At 35.6% G+C, this 20,360-nt stretch overlaps 1 protein-coding gene across 1 annotated transcript in view; it reads right to left on the bottom strand.

Moving 5' to 3' along the window:
- Nucleotides 1-20,360, bottom strand: part of LOC143233263 (lysophospholipase D GDPD1-like) — a 74,787-nt gene that overhangs the window by 17,737 nt on the left and 36,690 nt on the right. The window contains exon 7 of the mRNA XM_076469285.1: nt 16,624-16,745. Coding sequence (XP_076325400.1) covers nt 16,624-16,745 — 122 coding nt within the window. The remainder of the gene's footprint in view (nt 1-16,623; nt 16,746-20,360) is intronic.

The raw sequence follows: 20,360 nt of genomic DNA, 5'->3' as shown, positions 1-20,360 counted from the left end.
ATATAAATAGTGCAGTTGGAGTACTGCTCAGCTGCAATATGATCCAGGGCAAGAGATATGGCATACAGTTCAGCAGTGAACACAGAAGCTGTAGAAGGGATTCTGTATGCAACTACTGATCCATAGCAAACCATAGCAGAGCCCACTGAATTACCTGATTTGGAACCATCTGTATAAATGGGAACTGAATGATTGTTTGAAAGATATTCATTGAATAAAAGACGGTACTTCCAATCTGGAGTATCTGCCTTTTTTAGGTGACTGAAAGAAAGGTCACATTTGGGGGCTGTAATAAGTCATGGTGAAATGGGTCGACCTGTGGAATCTGCAATGTTATCCAAGGACAGACCCAATTCATCCAATTGCGCCCGGATGCGAAGGCCAAACGGGAGCAATGACAGATCGTCTGTTCTGAAAAAGTACTGCCCACTGAGGAAGGAAAACACATTTCCAGGTGGGATGCTTTGGTAAGGAATGAAGTTTTAAAGTATATTGAAAAGATAGTTGCAAATGGCAAAGGTGTAGAGAAGGTTCATGAGATTCAATGTATATACTTTGAACTGGAGAGGCAGGAAAGCCCCAGTGCAGAGTCGAAGTCCTTGGTGATGAATGGGGTCCAGCATCTTTAAGGCCGAGGGTCTGGCAGAGCCATAGACCAGTGATCCATAATTGAGCTTACGATATACCTTTAACATTGAACAGTGATCTGTCCCCCAACTGGTAGAAGAGAGAACACGGAGGATGTTCAGTGCTCTTGTCCATTTGACCCGAAGCTGCTTTAAGTGTGGTATAAAGGTCAGTTTACGATCAAAGATAAACCCCAAGAACTTGGTCTCCGGGACCACTGGCAGCAAAACTTCACCGATATGAAGTTCAGGATCAGGGTGAATACCCCGTCGAGGGCAAAAGTGCATGCATACAATTTTGGAGAGAGAGAAATTAAAGCCATTCACCAGAGTCCACTTCCGTACACAATTGAGGGCGGTTTGTAGTTGCCGCTCAATATATCTCATGTTTGACGACTGATATGAGATGTGAAAGTTGTCGACATACAGCCCATTCGCAACAGTGAGAGGAAGTTGTTCAGTGATGGCATTTATCTTTATACTGAAGAGTGTAACACTCAATACACAGCCTTGAGGGACTCCAAGTTCCTGTACAAAAGAACGGGAAAGTGTCGAACCCACACGAACTTTGAATCTCCTGTCCATTAAAAAATTTTTAATAAACATGGGTAGATGGCCACGTAACCCATATGTATGGAGGTCTCACAAAACGCCATACCTCCATGTTGTGTTGTAAGCCTTCTCTATGTCAAAGAATATTGATACAAGATGTTGGCAGTTGAAAAAGGCTTCTCTGATAGATGTTTCAAGACGAATTAGGTGGTCTGTGGTGGAATGCTGTCGACGGAATCCACACTGGGTGGGCGAGAGGAGATTGTTTGATTCAAGGAACCAAACAAGACGAGCATTAACCATCCTTTCTAATGTCTTACAGAGACAGCTCGTCAAAGCAATTGGACGGTAGTTTGAAGGAATCTTGGGATCTTTCCTGGCTTAGAGAAAGGTAAAATAATAGCCTGGCACCAGGCATCAGGAAAAACATTCTCCTGCCAGATCCGGTTGAAAACAATCAGAAGGACATCAAGAGAAGCAAGAGATAGATGGTGCAGCATGTCATAATGAATATCATCAGGTCCAACAGACGTACTGGCAGACCAATGAAGAGCCATTTTTAGTTCCACCAGGGTAAAGGGACAATTATAGTCAAAGAAACAGTCAGTTCAAAAGGAAAGAGGTGATCGCTCTGCCCGAGTCTTGATGGCCAGGAAGGTGGAGGAACAAGCAGAAGTGCTAGATACCCGGCAAAAGCTTTCACCTAGAGTGTTAGCGATGTTCCGAACATCAGTCACCTCCTGACCATCAGAGAGTAAGATCGAGAGGGGGACAGAATTGTAGTGCCCATTAACCTTTCGAATCCTGTCCCATATGATCTTGGAACTGGTGGTAGAAGATATGCTGGTTGTGAACTTATTCCAAGATTCCTTCTGGCTTTGACGTCTTACCCACCTAGCATGTCCACAGGCCCGTTGGAAAGCAACCCGGTTTGAAAGTGTGGGATATCTACGAAAAGTATCCCAGGCCCGCTTTTGAGCCATCTGTGCTAAGTGGCAAGCAGGATTCCACCACAGACGAGGATATCGTGGAAAACGTGTCGAGGTTTTAGGAATACACTGAGCAGCTGCTTGTATAATACAGCCAGTTACCGCTGCCACACAGTCGTCTACTGATGGCTGATTTACGATGGCAGGATCAAGTTCTGCGAGAGCAGTGAAAGTGGACCAGTCTGCCTGATCCAGCTTCCACCGCGCACGCAGGTAGGGTGGCATCGACCACGGCCAGTCTCTCTCAAAGGATTGGAAAATGATCACTGCCTAGTGGATTACTGTCAACCCTCCATGAAAAATGGGAGAATAATGAAGGGGAGCAAACTCAGAGATCAATAGCGGTAAAGGACTGACTAGGTGCATGAAAGTAAGTGGAAGAACCAGTATTGAAAAGAGAAAGATTGTGATCAAAGAGCATCTGCTCTACAGATCGGCCCCTCCCATCAATAATAGCATTTCCTCAGAGGGGATGATGTCCATCAAAATCCCCTAGGATTAGAAATGGAGATGGCAATTGTTCAACGAAAGCATCAAGATCTGATTGATCATATGTCTCTCCAGGGGACAGGTACAGAGAACAAACAGTGATGGTATGACCCAAGGAAACACGAATGGCTACAGCCTCCAAGGGTGTGTTGAGTGACAAAGACAGGGTGGGCACGTGTTGATCAACCAACAGTGCCACCCCTTCATGTATTCGACCATCACACAACCTGTCATTTCTGTACAGAGAAAACTGCCGAATGGAGACAGTATCAGCAGTTTTGAGAAATGTTTCTTGTAAAGAAAGACAAACAGGATGGTACGAAGCAATCAGCGTTTTGATATCATCCAGATTAGAACGTAAACCTCGACAGTTCCATTGTATCAAGGTGGCCATTTTTATGAACGGGTAGGTGAAGTAGCTGGAGAACCCTTTGGTTTATGACCATGTCTTTTTTCTTTACTGTCTTTAGTCGGAGGAGGTCTATCAACCTCCATGGATCCTGCTCTGGGTCGGGTGGGCAGGTTTTTGTTATTGGAAGGGGAATCCAGTGACTGAGGATGCGAACGAATAATTGTTTTGTCTCTTGTGGTGGGAGAAAAAGATGTATCAGAAGAAATGCCTGTATTTGAAACTGAATGATGTGGATCTTGAGATTTGTTGGAAGGTATGGGAGGAACAGAGATAGGTGTGGAAGGAGGTCAAAAGGCTTTTCATTTGTTTTGAAAACGATTCTCTTGGAGGCACAGAGAGATCTGTCTGCACTCTCACTGTAGTTGTGGAATGAAGTGCAGCAGCATATGTCGAGATGGAGTTGTGGACAGCAATTTCGAGCCTCAGGATAACTAATGTTATGTGTAGTTTTCAAACGCTGCACCTCTTTTTCCTCCAACCATTTTGGATAAGAATGAAAGTAAGAGGGGTGAGAACCATTGCAGTTTACGCAATGTGGGTTCATATCACAGTCATAGGCATCGTGGTCCTTGCCTCCACAACGAGCACATGTCAGGGAACCACGACAAGATGTCTTTGAGTGGCCGAATCTCTGACATTGGAAACATCGAAGAGGGTTTGGTATGTATGGCCGAACCCTGCAAATGAGATAACCTGCCTTGATGGTGGCAGGTGCACGTGGTGAAGTAAATGTTAAAACGAGGGTATTTGTTGGCAGTGTAACTCCATCTTTGCGAGTGGAGATGCGCCTCACTGCAGAAACTCCTTGAGTGGAGAGACAAGCGAGAATCTCTGACTCGGGGACATTCTTCAAATCTCTCTCAACAATAACTCCTCGTGATGAATTCAAGGTAGCATGGGGGTAACCTCAATAGGTATATCCCCAATTGCCTTTGAATTCAAGAGGAGTTCACTGTGGTGAGTTGTGGATGTTTCAACTAATATGTCACCAGATCAAAGTTTCTTTACTGACTTTGGAGAGCCAGCAAGTCCCTCTAATCCCTTTTGAATAAAAAAAGGGGCATTTGCCCTGAAGGTTTTTTCCGAAAGAGAATGTAATATAAGAAAATGAGGTACATGTGTTACTGATGTTGAAGATTGCTGTTCTCAGTATTCAAGACGTGGTCGCTTACCCATTGACTGTTTCTTTACAATAAATTTTTTAGAGGATCCATAGGAAAAAGAAAAATTTCGGTACCCACTGACCCCACCCACCATGGTGCCCTACAAGGGGACGCTCTACAAAGTCACGCAAGGACAATGCAGCAACGTCAGGGTTTCGTGAGCACTATACCCAAACACCAGCATCAGGCACAATGTCCACAACACCCGTTGAGAACTTCCAACACTGGTACTTGGTTGACTCTAGCCCAAGTGGACCAGCCGATTGACCCAAGGGGGGCCACCCAAAGGCAGCCGTCTACAGGAATTGAGGCCAAAGTGGTGTGTTAGGGTTGGACCCCTCAACCACCAGGATCCTCTCCTCCCCTTCACGGGTCGCCACACGTGTGTGGATGTTTAGATCCATGAGAAGGTAACCAGATAGAACAGAACCTTCCCTGGGAGGTCCCCTCACCACATACAGGAATCCACACTGAGGGGTTGATGGAAAAAAAACTTATAGGAAGCTCTGGATAAAACTTCTGAAATCAAAAGTGAGATGAACATTTGTATATACTTTTGGCTTGTTTTAATGTATTATTTTAAAACAAGTGGATCATATGCTGTTCATTTACTGCTGAAATTTACTGCAAACAAGTCAAAGACTCCTACTGTAAAGAATCCCACTCATGCATACATAAAAACTGACACCAATGATATTCTTGATCAATGTCAATTTATATTTAATACTTAAACTTTATTGTCAATAGATTACAAGTTGTTTTATTTATACACATTGCTTGCATATAATATAATATTTGAGTTGCCAGAACACTTTCTCATCACCTACTGTAGTCTCTAAACCTAACAAAACTTATCTAATGCTTTGTCAGCCCAACTCTTAATCTGAGGGTCACAGGCTCAATCCTGCATCCCACCAAACATATTAGTCCTTTCAGTTACAGGATGTTATGATCAATTCCACTGTCATTTAATAAAAGAGTAGCCCAGGAGTTGGCAGTGGGTGGTGATGACTAGCTCCTTCTCTCAAGTCTTTCACTACTAAATTGGAGAAGGCTAGTGCAGTTAGCCCTTGCATAGCTTTATGCAAAATTCAAAAGCACACTAATGCCTTAAAATTTCTGTAGATTTCAAAATATGAACTTAAGACAAAAACTTCTCCACAACCAAAAAATAACACCATAAACTGTTTTTATTTCTACTATTATCATAACCACCAATAATATTAAAATCTAGACTATGACATTTTGATATGAAATATTTTGTAATCTCTTAATGACACTTAGGAAGTTAATTTCTTTTACCTAAAATGTATTTAAATAAAACTATAGCTATTTCTCGAGAACCTGGGTTTTCACTCCTTGCCCATTTATGCAATGAGGACTCTTGCTTTTATGCCCCACTCAAATGCCTCAGGCAAATTTTATTTTGAAAATTTGCCTACCAGCTTCAATATGCTCTTTATCTGGGCACTGCATAAAAATACCTTATTCTGGTAATATAATCATTTTTTTCAGATATAAACTTGCTTTTAGTGGGGAAGTAAGGATGGGAGAGTGTCATTGGAAGTAAGTATTAATGGAAATACATTTTCAGTTCAGGAAAATGTTAATTTCCAAATAATAGTTACCACCCACTGACTGTAGCTAGAATCCCACAGTGAAATTGGAGGACCCAGTGCAAAACACGATCCATACTGAAAGTGTTTGCATAGAACAGGAGTGTATCACGAAGAAATTGGTACAAAAGTGGTGGAGCCACACCACATCCAGAAGATGTATGCTCTTCAACTGATACCTAGTCCTATATCAAAGGTGGAATAAAATATGAGTAATTATCAGTATAGGCTAACCCCAAACAGATTGCCAAGGTTTCACAACTCATTGTTGGAACAAAGGTGTCATGGTACCTATATCCTACATTGGTGGCTAGGCCTATTGAACCACAATATCAGATATATACTTTGACTGGATCCCAACCTGTAGCCATAAAGTAATGCTTTTAAAACTACTGGAATCACAATGAGAAAGTAAGCAACACCTAAGTGAAAGAACTCTCCTCAACCTGAAGATGTCCTGAAGGCATCACCCCAGGTTCAGAAAGACTGGATCATGCATGTTGTACTCAATCAAAAGAAAAGAACTCATTAAGTCTGGAATTATTAATGTTCATCCTCACTCTCCCACTAAAAGGATAAGGAGTACTCCACTTGCCCCTAAGATTATGGAGAGGAGATGGAACCTGTGCTCAACCAAGAACTTAGGATGGGACCACATCACATTCAGAATTATGAGATAGTGGAACACCTTCCATAGCCAACAGACTAAAACAAGGTTAATCAATGAGAAGGGTAATGCACATTTACTGACATCTTGGAAAAGCACCAAGGGATCCTAGTAGTGGGAAATGGTTGGCAAATGAAATGGTGAGAGAATATTTCCCCTTCCCTGGTTGCTAGTCTTGGGAAGAAAAAGACCTATCAGGGTAGAGCAAGGCATATACAGAATGATAAAGAGTCTTATGCACCTGGACTGCAAACAGCTCCAACCAAAGATTTCCACAAAACAAAACAATTTAAGAAAGAGGTGAAACAAAGAACATGAAGCTTAATAGCTCAAAAGGAGAATGAACCAGTAACTATAAAACAACTGTAAAATCTCAGGAATTGAAAAGATAGTTTGGGTTGATTAATAGAAGGAGATTTGAGTAGACCTGATAAGACTTCCAATATTTAAAACACTAAAAATAGTCGATAAGGATGCCTTATATGAAGCCACTGTATATGAAGCAAGCCCCTTCTTAAATGGTATATGACAGATATTTTTGAATAAAGAGGGTTTATTGTTCTTTGAATATGCCACTGACAATAAATAGTCTATTTCCAAAGATAAACAATCATGGTTGGTCTATGGAGATATTTAGTTAAGTGTAGAAAAACCTTAGAAGTTAAACCATTATGCCTGGCAAAGGACTGCATCACTTCTAGGCCTGAAGATTGAGTTTACAAACATCTGGGTGAAGAATATCTGATTGAGATTGTCACAACAGAAATTTCCAATGTGGAAGATATAGAGGCAGACATTCCTACAGATACTGAAGAAATTGGAACAATGCTTCAACTGGCTATTAAAGTGCAACCAAGAGAACGTAACAGGGAATAGAACAAACCATAGTCAGAACCCAATGCAATAGCCAAATCAAGGGAAAGGCATACAGATGTAAACCTGTCCAAACCCAATTGAATGCATTTTCTGACCATGCTTGATGATGAGGACACCAAAACAATTGCAGTTGAGAATTCTAATGAGTTGCAAAGGCATAGATTGTTGAAGACCCAAACTGAGAACAAATCCATTTAAAAAACCTTATGATGTAGCATCCATTCTGTTGGAAGAATCCAGATGAACTGAGACAAGTAATCTATAATTAACTTTATCACTTCAGCAACATGAGATGCTCAAAGACTGATATGATGGGAAGGAGCCCAGAAGAGAAGATCCAATGTACAAAAACAAAGGTCTCAAAAATGTGTGTCTCCTTGATGAGAAATCTGAAATACAATCATGGAACTGTCAGAACACATCTTACTAATCTTTTCTTTAAAAAAAAACAGACCTTGAATCATTGCCCAATGTACTGCAAAATGTTTTAAGAACACTGATATGAAAGATCAATTTGTATTCTGTTCAAGTACACTGGAATTCCTTATAAAGATAAGATAACCATCTATGAACAGAAGGATCTCAGGATGAGATGGTGGAATGGGTACCCCAACAGTAATGTTGCTCTGATATAACCACAATTCACAATTGATGGTGTTGCTCCTGAGTGATGGGACAAGATGGTCCAAGGGACAGGGCCAATTGGTTGCATATTAACTTGTTTGAAAGGAATGAGAGATTTGAGGCTACATCACCAAAAGAAAAAGAACCACCCATGCAGTAGGAGAAGAAGAATCAAGTAAAATCCTGATGGCTTGAAGCCTGATGGGGATTCGTTCCAAGGACAATAAAATTCTAAATTGTTATTGCCTGTTTACACTCATTTTTAATGTCCCTAGAACTCCAGCATGTAACATGGAATGAAGATAAAGATATTCTCAAAACTCCCCAAAAGACAGTAAACAAATCCTTTCTAACAAAGTCTCCCTATCCAATAAACACCAACAACAGACCAGCCAGAAAACCAAAGAAAAAATCAAAGGAAGATAGTACTGATAAGCTTCTGACAGAAATTGAAGATAAATACAGTCATGAATGTAAGATAAATACAAGAAAACTATGATCTGTTGAAAGTGATCACAGATTCTAATCTAGAGCTCCATAAGTCCAAAAGGGAGTTCATCTACTGAAAATCTAAATAGGCCTCCTCCTGGCAGTGATATACCAAAGCAAACAGATCATGCACAAATAATGCATAATTATAATTGAAAAAAATAACAGTAGAAATGCAGCTCACATTCAAATTTAAAATGTAAATAGTATATAAGCACAACACTCCTTTTGAAAGAAACCTGGGCTGAATGCTTTATCAAGAATAAGCAATCATATTATTGAAATGAGATGCTTCTATACAGTTTCTTGGACAGAGGGCACACTTGTATTGGCAAAACAGAATTTCCCCAAGGCATTTGAGTGGGGTATAAAAGGAAGCATTCTCAATGTGTAAAATGGGCAGAGTAAAATCCTTGAGACAAGAATTAGCTATGTTTTCAACAGATGACAATTATTTTTGAATTAATAAAACTGATTATTGGTCCTTTTATTCTAAAGACTTTATATAACATAAAACAGAGTTACTGTACAACATTATACAAAAACTGCAAGAATCTGCAGGTATGATTAGCACTGTCCAGTGTTTCTTCCAATAATTTTTCACAAGACTACTCTACTAAAACTAAATAAATTCCTCATTAAAGATATTTGTCCTCAGATTTCTTGCACTAAAACTAGTAAAGCTTTTTGTTCTGATGAATAATGTAACAGTGAAAACAAATTCACCCAACTTCAGAAAAACAAACACTAGAATGTTTAATATTTGGCAAGAAAATTTGTGGTTATGCAACATGACCTCTTTGTAAAAACTGATTCACACAGTGTAAATCACAGTTTCAGAAGAAATGCTTAAAATCGCAGTAATACTAAAACAATCTTTGCTTGCCAATGTTCTCAAATGTTGTTTCTATTCTATCTTCATTATTTCAGTACAGGGTGCATTTCAAATGCACAAAAGTGCAAACTGTGAATGTATAGCTGTAGGAAAGAAGTAATATCTCTGTGGTATTGCTTTGTAGCTGCCTTTAGTTACTATAAACTTGTATCTGTTAAGAAATTAAAAGGAAGCAAAAAGTAAGTGTTAAGTACATGGTAACAAGAGCAGTGTTAACAACAATGTGGTGGCTGGTCAATTTTGGTTACTTCTATATGAACCAGCATTTGCAGTATTTCACTTCCATTTACTTCCTACTGGATCCTTGGCTCTGTTTATATTACAAATAAACAGTAGTGAAAGGAATGTGACTGGGTTCAAGAGTAGCTATAAACTATCACCATAGCACCAGCAACAGTGGAGAGAATAGACATACATGTCAAGCCTAAGACCATATACATGAAGATTTTCCATACTTCTCCAGTTACTTGTCAGCCTCTTGGAGCTGATCAAATACTCAAACAGGTAAAGTTACTACTTCCATTCAAGCAAAGTCTGCCAGGCCATAGAAACTGACTCTAGAGCTAACACCAACCACCTCAAAGTCAGACCTGAATAAATTTAGAGATTTGTTCTCTGATTTCAAATTTCCTACTGGGTAGTGCCATGTGGAGAAGCATCAATGGTACATAACTAAAGTGCATCAACCATAGACCTTGCCCAAATACTGAAATGATCTGACTACATAAAAATCTATTAACAAGGTAACAACAGTATAATCATCAATAAAGAGAGCTCCTTCAGTTCATGACATCAACATGAGAATATTCACAATTACAAAGGCATCTTCACCCCCAAAAAAAGAGCCTGGGCACAAACTTCATGGCCATAGAAGGTAAAATCAACCACATTTCTAAAATAAATCACAGAACCCCTCATGGTTCAGCAGATACTGGTATTAAAGTGACACTGCAGAAAAAATAATCAGGAAGACAGAGGTCTAGACACTTAACTGGGAGAATGACTATCTCCTGAAGCATGAGGATCCTCTTTTACAGTTGGAGGAAGAAATAGTGTCTCTATGCCAATCTGGTGCAGACCTGGCTGAGAGCCCAACAAATCATATGTTAAATGAATATGGTTCATTTGAAATAAACTATTGTACTAGGAAACCTGTTGTTGGGGCTGCAGTAGGAAGCTCTGTTTCACAGAATTATGTATGTATATATTTATTTGTTGTTTTGTTTGCCTTTTATACATAGTGTCCCTATTGTGAGGTATAACTGTGTGAATATTACTGTGTATACTTTATAAGTACTATATCAGTAGTATATTTTCTGAAAGGTTTTGTTTTGTATTTTGACTTATTGCACTGGTAAAGGTTTTGTTTCAATTTATTGTTAAATTAGTTTTAAATGTTTTGAACTTTCTGTATTTCAGTGTGAAGTTTGTAAAGAGTAGTTTCATACTGTTTTATTTTGTAAAAGTTTTAATGGATTTATCTTTGTATTTTGATATGTTTTGCTTTTTGTAAAAGGTTACATTAATATATTTTATATAATTATCTAAGGGTTTACTTTATTTCATGCTTTTATGCAGCATTAAGAGGGTTTTTCTTTGTGTTTGTAATCTTGTGTAAATAGTATATTTTTATGTAATCTCAATTTGTACATTGTAATCATATTACTGTATAATATTCAGCTTGGTCATACATTTTAACATGATTTTCTGTTTTAATTTGTAATATTTTGTTATTTAAAGTATTACTTGTATGTATTCTAGAGCAAGTTATTTGTGGGAATGAGAGTAAGTTATATCAATTTTTTTGACTGATATGATTAATACCATATTGGCCTTATTATAGAGATGATCTCAAATATTAGGCAACTTCCACTTTCAGAAACCATTGGAAAGAAAACAAATCCAGTGTCATAACATTTTTGTAAGTCCATAAAATCAATAATATAACTGAAGAGCCTGCAGGTGCATTACTTGCAATAATTAGCAGCTACCTTGATTGAGCCTCTGGCATGCATGTGTAGACTGATGTTATCAGATTACTCAGGAGTGACGACAGATTAGAGTAGGGGGTAAGAGTCTGTGGTTGGCTGTGATTGTAAAGGTGACTATAAATTTTGCAGCCTAATTATTAATCAAAAACAATGCCTTATACTTGGGACAAATACAGTATCATTATTTATATTAATGGTACAAGTGTGTGTGTGTGTGTGTGTGTGTGTGTAAGCTCATCTCAAATTAATTTTTTTTTATGGAATAAAAATGAATTTCAAACAGGTACTTACACGTGCATCAGAAGATCTTACATAAGCTCTGTTTTTCTACCATAGCATAAACTGTTTTAAAGTTCCAATCATGACAAAATTTCAGTTATGGCAAGACAAGATTGAAATGTACCTGTTTAAATTTCATTTTAGTATTAAAAATGTAAAATTAAAATTGGGCAGACTTACCACTGAAATACTCAAAACCACAATATCCATGATGTAAAGAAGATTTGAAATTATGACCACAACTACAAGGCAAGAATATAACCACTTTACACTACACAGAATTTTTAGTCAAGCAGAGAAAAAGTAGAATCAAGAACAAGAAATAAATTATTACAAATTGATTCCAAGAAGAACTAGTTGGATGGACCAGCCTTACAGAAAAAGGAGTAAGTTTACTGAATACATATGGTTGGGCTGATAATGGTAAATACTTGGTGGCATTAACAGGTAGAAGAAATACTATGTTTTGCTCCTGCAGTAGAACATTCTTGGGTAAGCAGACCAGACTAGTAATACAAAAAAACATACTCCAGAGGCAGTTTCCCTGCATCATCTATATTTAACTAAGATGTCACAAACAAACCAAACTTGTGAGAACCTAAGAAGAACCAAAAATAACCAAAGCAGGCTCTGATAAGAGGCTCAACAAAAACAAATAAACACAGATGAAACCCATCCTGGTTGAAGCAGAGAGAGATTTGAAAATTACCTGCTGAGAGACAACATAAACCACTAGATGGCATCCTTAGTCAATTTCTAAAGTCTGTGTATGTGCGTCTAGGACTAAACCAAAAGTATTGATGACCAGCAAGAATTATTTTTTGTAATATATACACAGAAGCACACATGCACACAGATGTCTACTATATAATGAAGATAAGTACCTGAAGAGTAATAAAAGGTGACCAACAGAATCTTCAAAATGATGAGAATCTAATATGATAAAAATAAAATTGCAAAAAGGTACTGTAATTCATCCACATGCCACATGACAGTCTGAAGATATTCTCTCAAGGATAATAAGACTGAGATAATAAAGACATTGCCATATGAATGGAGAAAAATTCATTACAGGGAATAAATATTCTACAATGTATCTCTTGAAAAGATTCCATTCATGTAACATAGCAGCAAACCACCATTAAAGGACACAAAACATTCTGTGATATTAAAATAAGGGTCATACAGTGTAGGTAACACTACAGGAAAGAAAAAACCTGTAATCATGTCTTAGGGAAATAAGATCTAATCAGGATACAAGTGCACAACCCAGTATGAAAAAAGAAGAAGAAAAAAAAGAGTACCAGAAGCATCACTGACAAACATGCCCTTCCAAAGCAAGTAACAAAATTTCAGAAATGTGGGTATAACAAGTGTTGCAAAGGTTTCAAACAAAAGAGAACAATGCCAAATTATGAACATCCATATTCAAGTCCCATTGAGGACAATGTCAAGGCATACTTGAATACAACAAATGACCATAAATAAAATGTACAAAAGCAATTTTCAGAAGTGAGGATCTGAGAGGTATACAACTTTCATGCAATAATAATGGTTGAAAAATTACACCATATCTAGCCATAAAGAAAAACAATAAGTCTTACACATGAAAAAATGACAAGAAAATCAAGTAAGCCATGGAAGGATTGAAAGACAATAAATCAAATCACAAAGGCATCAACCATGAAATATTAACAAATGAGATTGATAAATTGTCAAGGAGAAATGTTGGCATTAATGTGATAAAATACAGAGCACTAATCAAGAGAATGTAGTGCCTTATATAAAGAAATGCATAACTGACAGTTGTAAAGCCATAAAGAATGTGAATGATGAGTATTTAAAGCTAAATAAGAAAATTCATTTGAGATGGGTGGCTTTTCATCTGGCACCATGGAAATCATGGTTGAATAACTTGGGCAATCAGAAGAATCCAGCAAAGTGATCTGCTGATAGTGACCACCAGCTGAAGGAGAGAGGTAGACAAAGAGAAAGATTTTCTCAAGGCTGGTTTGGAGCATTAACTGTTAAAGCATTTGGATCTGGAACAGAAGACCAATAAAGTGGCAGAAGATCATTGATTATCACTGTAAATACAGAGATTATAGTTTGACCAAACCAAAGCACTGAAGGATGAAAGTTCAACTCTGTTGTGAGAAACCAATGTACTCATGAAAAAGAATCTTCTAGAACACTGATAACCATGGATAAATGATAATGCAAATGTTGTCACAGAAGAAAAGAAACAGCAAAACTTGATAAACATTAAATAATAACACTTGCAGTACACAGTACTGTTTATCTTGTGTATCCCATCTTGAAGAAAAATATTTAAAATATTTTTTCTACTATACATATAGACTGTTCTTGTTCCCAGTTCACACACTTAATCTCCTTATATAGTAATATAGCATCCATCAACACTTGCCATTTTCTTGTTGATTTCTCTGGTAGGGATTTACCTCAAGAGAATGCCTCATCTTTGTCCTAAACTTGTGTTGCCCGAGATCTGTGTTGCCAAATCTATCTATATGGACGTTGGCATAGTTGATCTTGTACACCTTTTTCTTCTGCTAGCTAGTCAGTTCTTCACTTATGCCTATCAGCATGCATTGATACATTAGCACCTCTCAATATTTGTAACATGCTCTGATCACTACTAGCATTGTTGATCCATTTGTTAACTTGAGATGACCAGAGAAGTAGCATTTCCTTCTTGTGATGAATATGATGAGTTCCTTCCCTTCTGTTTCTTCTGGCAGCAGCATATGTGGTGACAGTAACTATTCTTGTTTATTACCAGCACTAGCTTCAACTGCTTTTATATTGATATTTCTGTTTTTGCTTGTTGGTAATGGACTTGTGCTCCTTTGCAATGTTCCCTGTTTTAAGACAAGCATAACATCTCTTTTCCATTTTGTTCATTGAGTTATCATTACCTTTGGTGGTATTCTGTTGCTGGTCAGCCACACTGGTTTCAGGTCTAATTGATTATTCTTGGACTTATCAATTATATTCTCTCCATGGGCTTCCATACACTGTTCTGCCAGCTTGATCATCTCATCCACATCTTTTGTACTAAGTTACCCACCTTGTGACAACTACTGTTTTTAAAATAATTCACTTTAAACATTCTTGTTATGAAAACTAAATAATCATTAAATATTAAATCACTAAACAAGCTAAATAATAACTCTTAAAACTAAATAGTCTTGTAGTCCCAAAAAATTAATTTGTAAGTTATACAGAATCTCAGCAAGAGCTTTCTGTAAAAGTAGATGGAGCCAAAACATGGCTACAAAGCAAGGTTTTGAACAGAAACTACTCCCTGATGAAAGAAATGATAAAAATAAATGTAATGATGTGTGTATCAGAATATGCATATCAGCATCTTTGATATTCACTTCTATCATCCGAAAACCTGTATCAAGGAGCTTGTGAAACAATTAAAATTGCTTCCATTTTAATTAAAAGAATGTGAAGAAAATGACTGAGACAGATAAATCTAATAGTGGTCTCCAATTTTCTTAAGTATCTCAAAGAGACAAGATCCATCATGTGATGGAGGATATAAAATGTAAGTTAAAAATAAATTAAGAGAAAAGTAAGAAATAAAGATTACAAAAGAGTATCTTAGCAGCATACTGAAGTTGTAATAGAAATAGGTTCAGATGTACAATTATATATACTTGGAAACAAGGAAAACATGCAGCAGAAGCTTTATTATGACTAGAGCCACCTTGCAAATCCTGCTCCTCAGACAAATGTGAATAAGCCTGCAGAAAACAACCAACTTGTTCTGAGGAAGAGGGTCATGACCCAACCTACTGGTATTCAAGACACCCCAATGTTTGATAGATACACCCAAAAAATTTGGAATTAACGACCTTAATACCACAGATTTATACAAACAGACAATGCAGTGATAAAAATTTCCTAAATGCTTATGGAAAGACTGATGAAAGCTTCAATAGAAGCAATGAGTGAAGCAGGAACAAAAACTAGCAGCTTAAAAAATAATGTGAACATTGAATTAATAACAGAAAAATGACTCCATCACATGAACAGTAGGATTGTTAATAAAGAAATCTACCTTATGACAAGAAAATAGAACTTATACAAGATCCACTGACAATCATAATAAATCATGTAAAAGATGCAAGAGCCCATGATTTGTCTTCATCTCCAAGTTTTATCCCAAAATACCAATACTATTCTTTTTTAATTAATTATGCAATTCTTTGCATTTGTTTTTTTACAACAAACTCACCACAAATATAACAGAATATATATGAATCATTTATACAACCTCTTGTTGCCCTAACTATGAATAAGTAGTGTTGAAAAAGTCATGTTGCATGCACAAACAAAAACTATCCAGAAATGACATCATTCAGCCTATTATCTGTTTTAAACACTAGTGTGGTGTGTTTATTGATTATTCTAGAATAATCAACAAGACACTCACACCACGACTGATCTTATGAAATCCATAGCCAGTGGTTGTCAACATTTAAGCAGAATAAAATATGAATCAATTTCACTGAAAATGGTTCACATATGTAAAAGTGTATTCTGTGAAAAATCCTTATGTATTGGAGAAAAATGAACATCATTTTCAGATTCAGCATAAAGGAATTACTGCAGAACATGTAAACATTTCAAAACATTAAAACCACCACAGGCTTGTGTAATGTACACATACACACACATTAAAAATCCATTTTGTATGAATCAGACTAATAAATTTCATTATGCTAAACCTGCACATAAAAATATATACACACAAGTCATGTTATTAGTATTGTCCTCTCTTTCTCTCTCTCTCTATATATATATGGAAATGCATGCAATAATTACAAATAAAGACACATCAGGAGTAACAAAATAACTGTTCATGATTTAAAAAAATCACATATCCTTTAAACTGTTGTTAAAAATAAAAGTTATTTTACCTCTTTTATTAAAATGTCATTATTTGTTTTGATATCAATATTAATAGGAATATCAGGATATTTAGCAAAAATATCCTGAAGAAGAGGAATCTTGCGGTCCTTCCCACCTTGACAACAATGACCTGAAGTGCCAAAACAAATAAAAAATCAGAAAATGGAGTTGTTAATAAAACATTTATCAGATTCATTAAGAGAAAATATAGGAAAACAAATGTTTACCTGCAAAATTACAAAACTCAATTATGAGTATAATTTCAATTGGAACATTATTTTTTTTATTCAATCCATACACTAAGTTCACTTTCATTGGCCATAAATAAAATAATAAAGATGGACCATGCATTCCCGATTGGGAAAGCCAACTAAAAAGACAGAATTCTTTAGAAAAGCAGGAATGTAATATTTTGATTTTTTCTGACTAAATAATTTAAATCCTTTTATAAAACAACAGAAGCCTCATCACAGAAACAACACCCAAGATCTTAATATCATTAGCAAATTAAAGTAATTTAAGGCTCATTCCTTCATCTATGTCAGTGGTTCCCAACCTTTTTTATGCCCTGCACCCTTAAAAAATTTTAATATGTTCTTGCACCCCTCACAGTAATTATTTATTTAAGAATAAAGGTGAAAGTGGCCAAAACAATTTTTAGAAGTAGTTTTTAATGATATATAAACAAAAACAAAACATTTGGAAAAGAAAAATTCTTACAACAAACTAAAAGTTGCATAAACCCTACATGGCCTCCAAAAAAGGAAATGTTATCTCACACCCCCTGGAACGCTATCTTGTACCCCTGGTTGGGAACCACTGATCTATGTCCTGAGACTAAGCAGCCCTGAGATACCCCACTTGTAACAATAATTGATGGTACAAATAAAGCAGATGTCAAAGTAGCATTTTCATGCAGCTTTAATGTTTTTCTCTAAATAAAAGTATTAGCAAAATTTGGAGACATCTAGGTACCCATGCAGTACCACTAGTCTGTATGGGATATTTATAAAAGTTATTTACATCAGGACAAGTCTGGCTAAGTCAATAATTTTTGCCACTTGGACAGATTAAATAAAACAAGTGTAGTTTATAAAATTCAAGACTTTTATCACATGGAATATTAGTTATACAAGAAGAAACTACCATAGCACAGAAAAGAAAGATAGGGAGCAATGATCCTTTATCACTTATTTCGTTAATCATATTTTTGGAATTCTTGGCATATTTGGTGTACGAAGGAGGTTCAGTAGATGTAACATTTTGGTTGCCATGCTCATGTTAAATATGACAGGATGGTTTGAATTACTAATTAGGCTGGTGTATTTTTTAAGTAGAAATTGTGGTGATACAGTGATAATGTTCATATCATATCATGAAGCCATAATATGGTTGTATTGATATGTTATCCAATACGATATGATTCAATTTATATATGTTCACAAAAGTGGACAAGCTTTTAGTACACATAACAAGTCTCTTGTATAAAGAAAATCAAAACTTTTAATAAAGTACTTTTACTAAAAATTAATGATTCAATAAATGAAGATGAGTACTGAGTACAAATATACACACACACATTTCTGTTTCTTTCACCAAAAAACCATTACATGCAAAGTAACACAACAAATTAACAGCAACAAAATAGATAGACAAATATTAACTTTTTTGTATTTTACTTCTCTTACTAACATTTTTTTTAATTATCATGTTTGATCAATTGAATGGCAGCTGAACTCTTCTTGTACTTGACACCAAACAGACTTACTGAGAGATATTTTACTTATTACTTGAAAATCAGTGATTCACAGTTCATCATATTAATCAATACAATATGTATCTAGCTATTGATGCTGCAATATGTTGCTTATCCAGATACAGAAGTTTTACCAATGGTTTGTTATCAAGTTTGACAGTTGTTTTTTGTCAGAAGAGTGATGATGTTAAACATTGATTTGCAAAATTTGATTTTTGAACCTACAGAATAACAGCTTCTTGTGTATGAACACTATATTTATGCTCCAATCATCTAACAGAATATTTTAAAGCTTATTTATAACTTACATAGAAAGCCAGATAAACTATATGTTTTGGAATATTATATACTGGCAATTGATTCATGGTGTTCAAAAATAAATACCTGAATACTACACAAATTCTTTTTTGGACATCAACATCATTGTGAGACTCAATGACAGGGAATAATACAACTAAGTTAACACTACAAATCTTTGTTTTTTATGTATGTATTCTTAAGAAAAGTAATTAAAAAGTAAAAAAATTCTCAGTTTAGTGTAATAAAACATCTAAAAGTTTACAATCCTGAGATTAAGCATAGTAAAAAATATATACAATATTCTGTTTATTGTACGTCTTCTGGAGACAGCTAATGAGCTTCATCAATTTTTTGCCTTTGATGAGTTTAGTGTAATAAAACATTGAAATATACACAAGTTTGAAGCTAAGCATATAGCCCATCCGTATTTAATGTGCAGTTTATCATAGGTCTACCAGAAACAGTTAATGGAATTGCACTGATTTAATGCTTTTGTTGGGAGGAGTAGTGCTAGTTGGAACAAAGTATAATTAAACCATAAGATTAAATGAAAATGAAATGTAAAAAGGTCAACATTCAAGACTGATAACTTTCTCATTAATAATGCACTTAGTATAGAATTAGAAAATTGGTATCTGTTGGATATACAAGACTAAGAGTTTAGTTAATTTAATGGTATGATATTTAATGATTATTTAGTTTTCATATGAAATGTGTTAAAAGTAAATATTTTAAAGGCAACAGTTATGACAAATTTCATTAAATAACATGGTAGGAGAGGTACATTACATATGTAGTTTAGTTGTTGTAGGCTCTTATAGTGTTGACATAATATTTTTAAAACTTCTAAGCCTTCCCTAATATATTTAATAATATTGCTACTACAGGGCTAGGTGTTTCTAAATTTTTCTATCACTTTTTATAAGTAAACTCAGACACATTTAGCAAAGTTAAGTCAGAAAGCATTAAGTTACTGAAAGTAAAGTTAAAATGTGTGATTGTTAGTTTAGCCATAATGAGCAATATCTGAAGTGAGTTTCACTGTGGTCTTTAATAATAGAAATAAAGGAGAATAAAAAAAAAAAAAAGTGAAAAAGTGTTACAAAGTAACTGAAACTATCTGTGTGGACTTTGACAAAAATCAGATAATTAAGTACTCGATACAAATGAGGTTACCCACAGGATAACCTAAGTGAATTTATAGCAAACTGTACAGTAAGAAACAGAGTATCGAAAAATAATTAATCATGTCAATTAGGTGTTAAAGTAATTGAACCCACCTGTGTTGATTTTTGAAAAGAAAAAAGAATTGTTTAGTTTTAAATACAATAGTAATATCATATAATGTAAAGAATTTTTGTACATACATTTAACTTGTTTAGAATATATTATTTTAAAACAAGTGGATTGTGTGCTGTCTCTATTGTTTGAATTTATAATAAGTTACAGACACTTACTGCAAAGAATCTGACAATATTAATCCTTTTATTTCATGTTTTTCAACTTTTTGTTTCATTGTACACTGATTATTTCTCTGCAGTTAGTGTTAGAATAGAAAAACATAGATGGGCATAAAATTTCAAAATTAAAAAAAACTTGATACTCATTGTGAAGGTTCCAGAGGTTATTAAAATGAAATATGAAAACTGATGAAAAAGTTAGTAAAGGTTTTAGAAATTCACAATGTTT

The sequence above is a fragment of the Tachypleus tridentatus genome, chromosome 1 (assembly GCF_004210375.1).
Source record: "Tachypleus tridentatus isolate NWPU-2018 chromosome 1, ASM421037v1, whole genome shotgun sequence".
Classification (NCBI taxonomy): Eukaryota; Metazoa; Arthropoda; class Merostomata; order Xiphosura; family Limulidae; genus Tachypleus; species Tachypleus tridentatus.
Note: the sequence above shows the minus strand (reverse complement) of the source record. Positions and strands in the feature narration are given on the sequence as shown.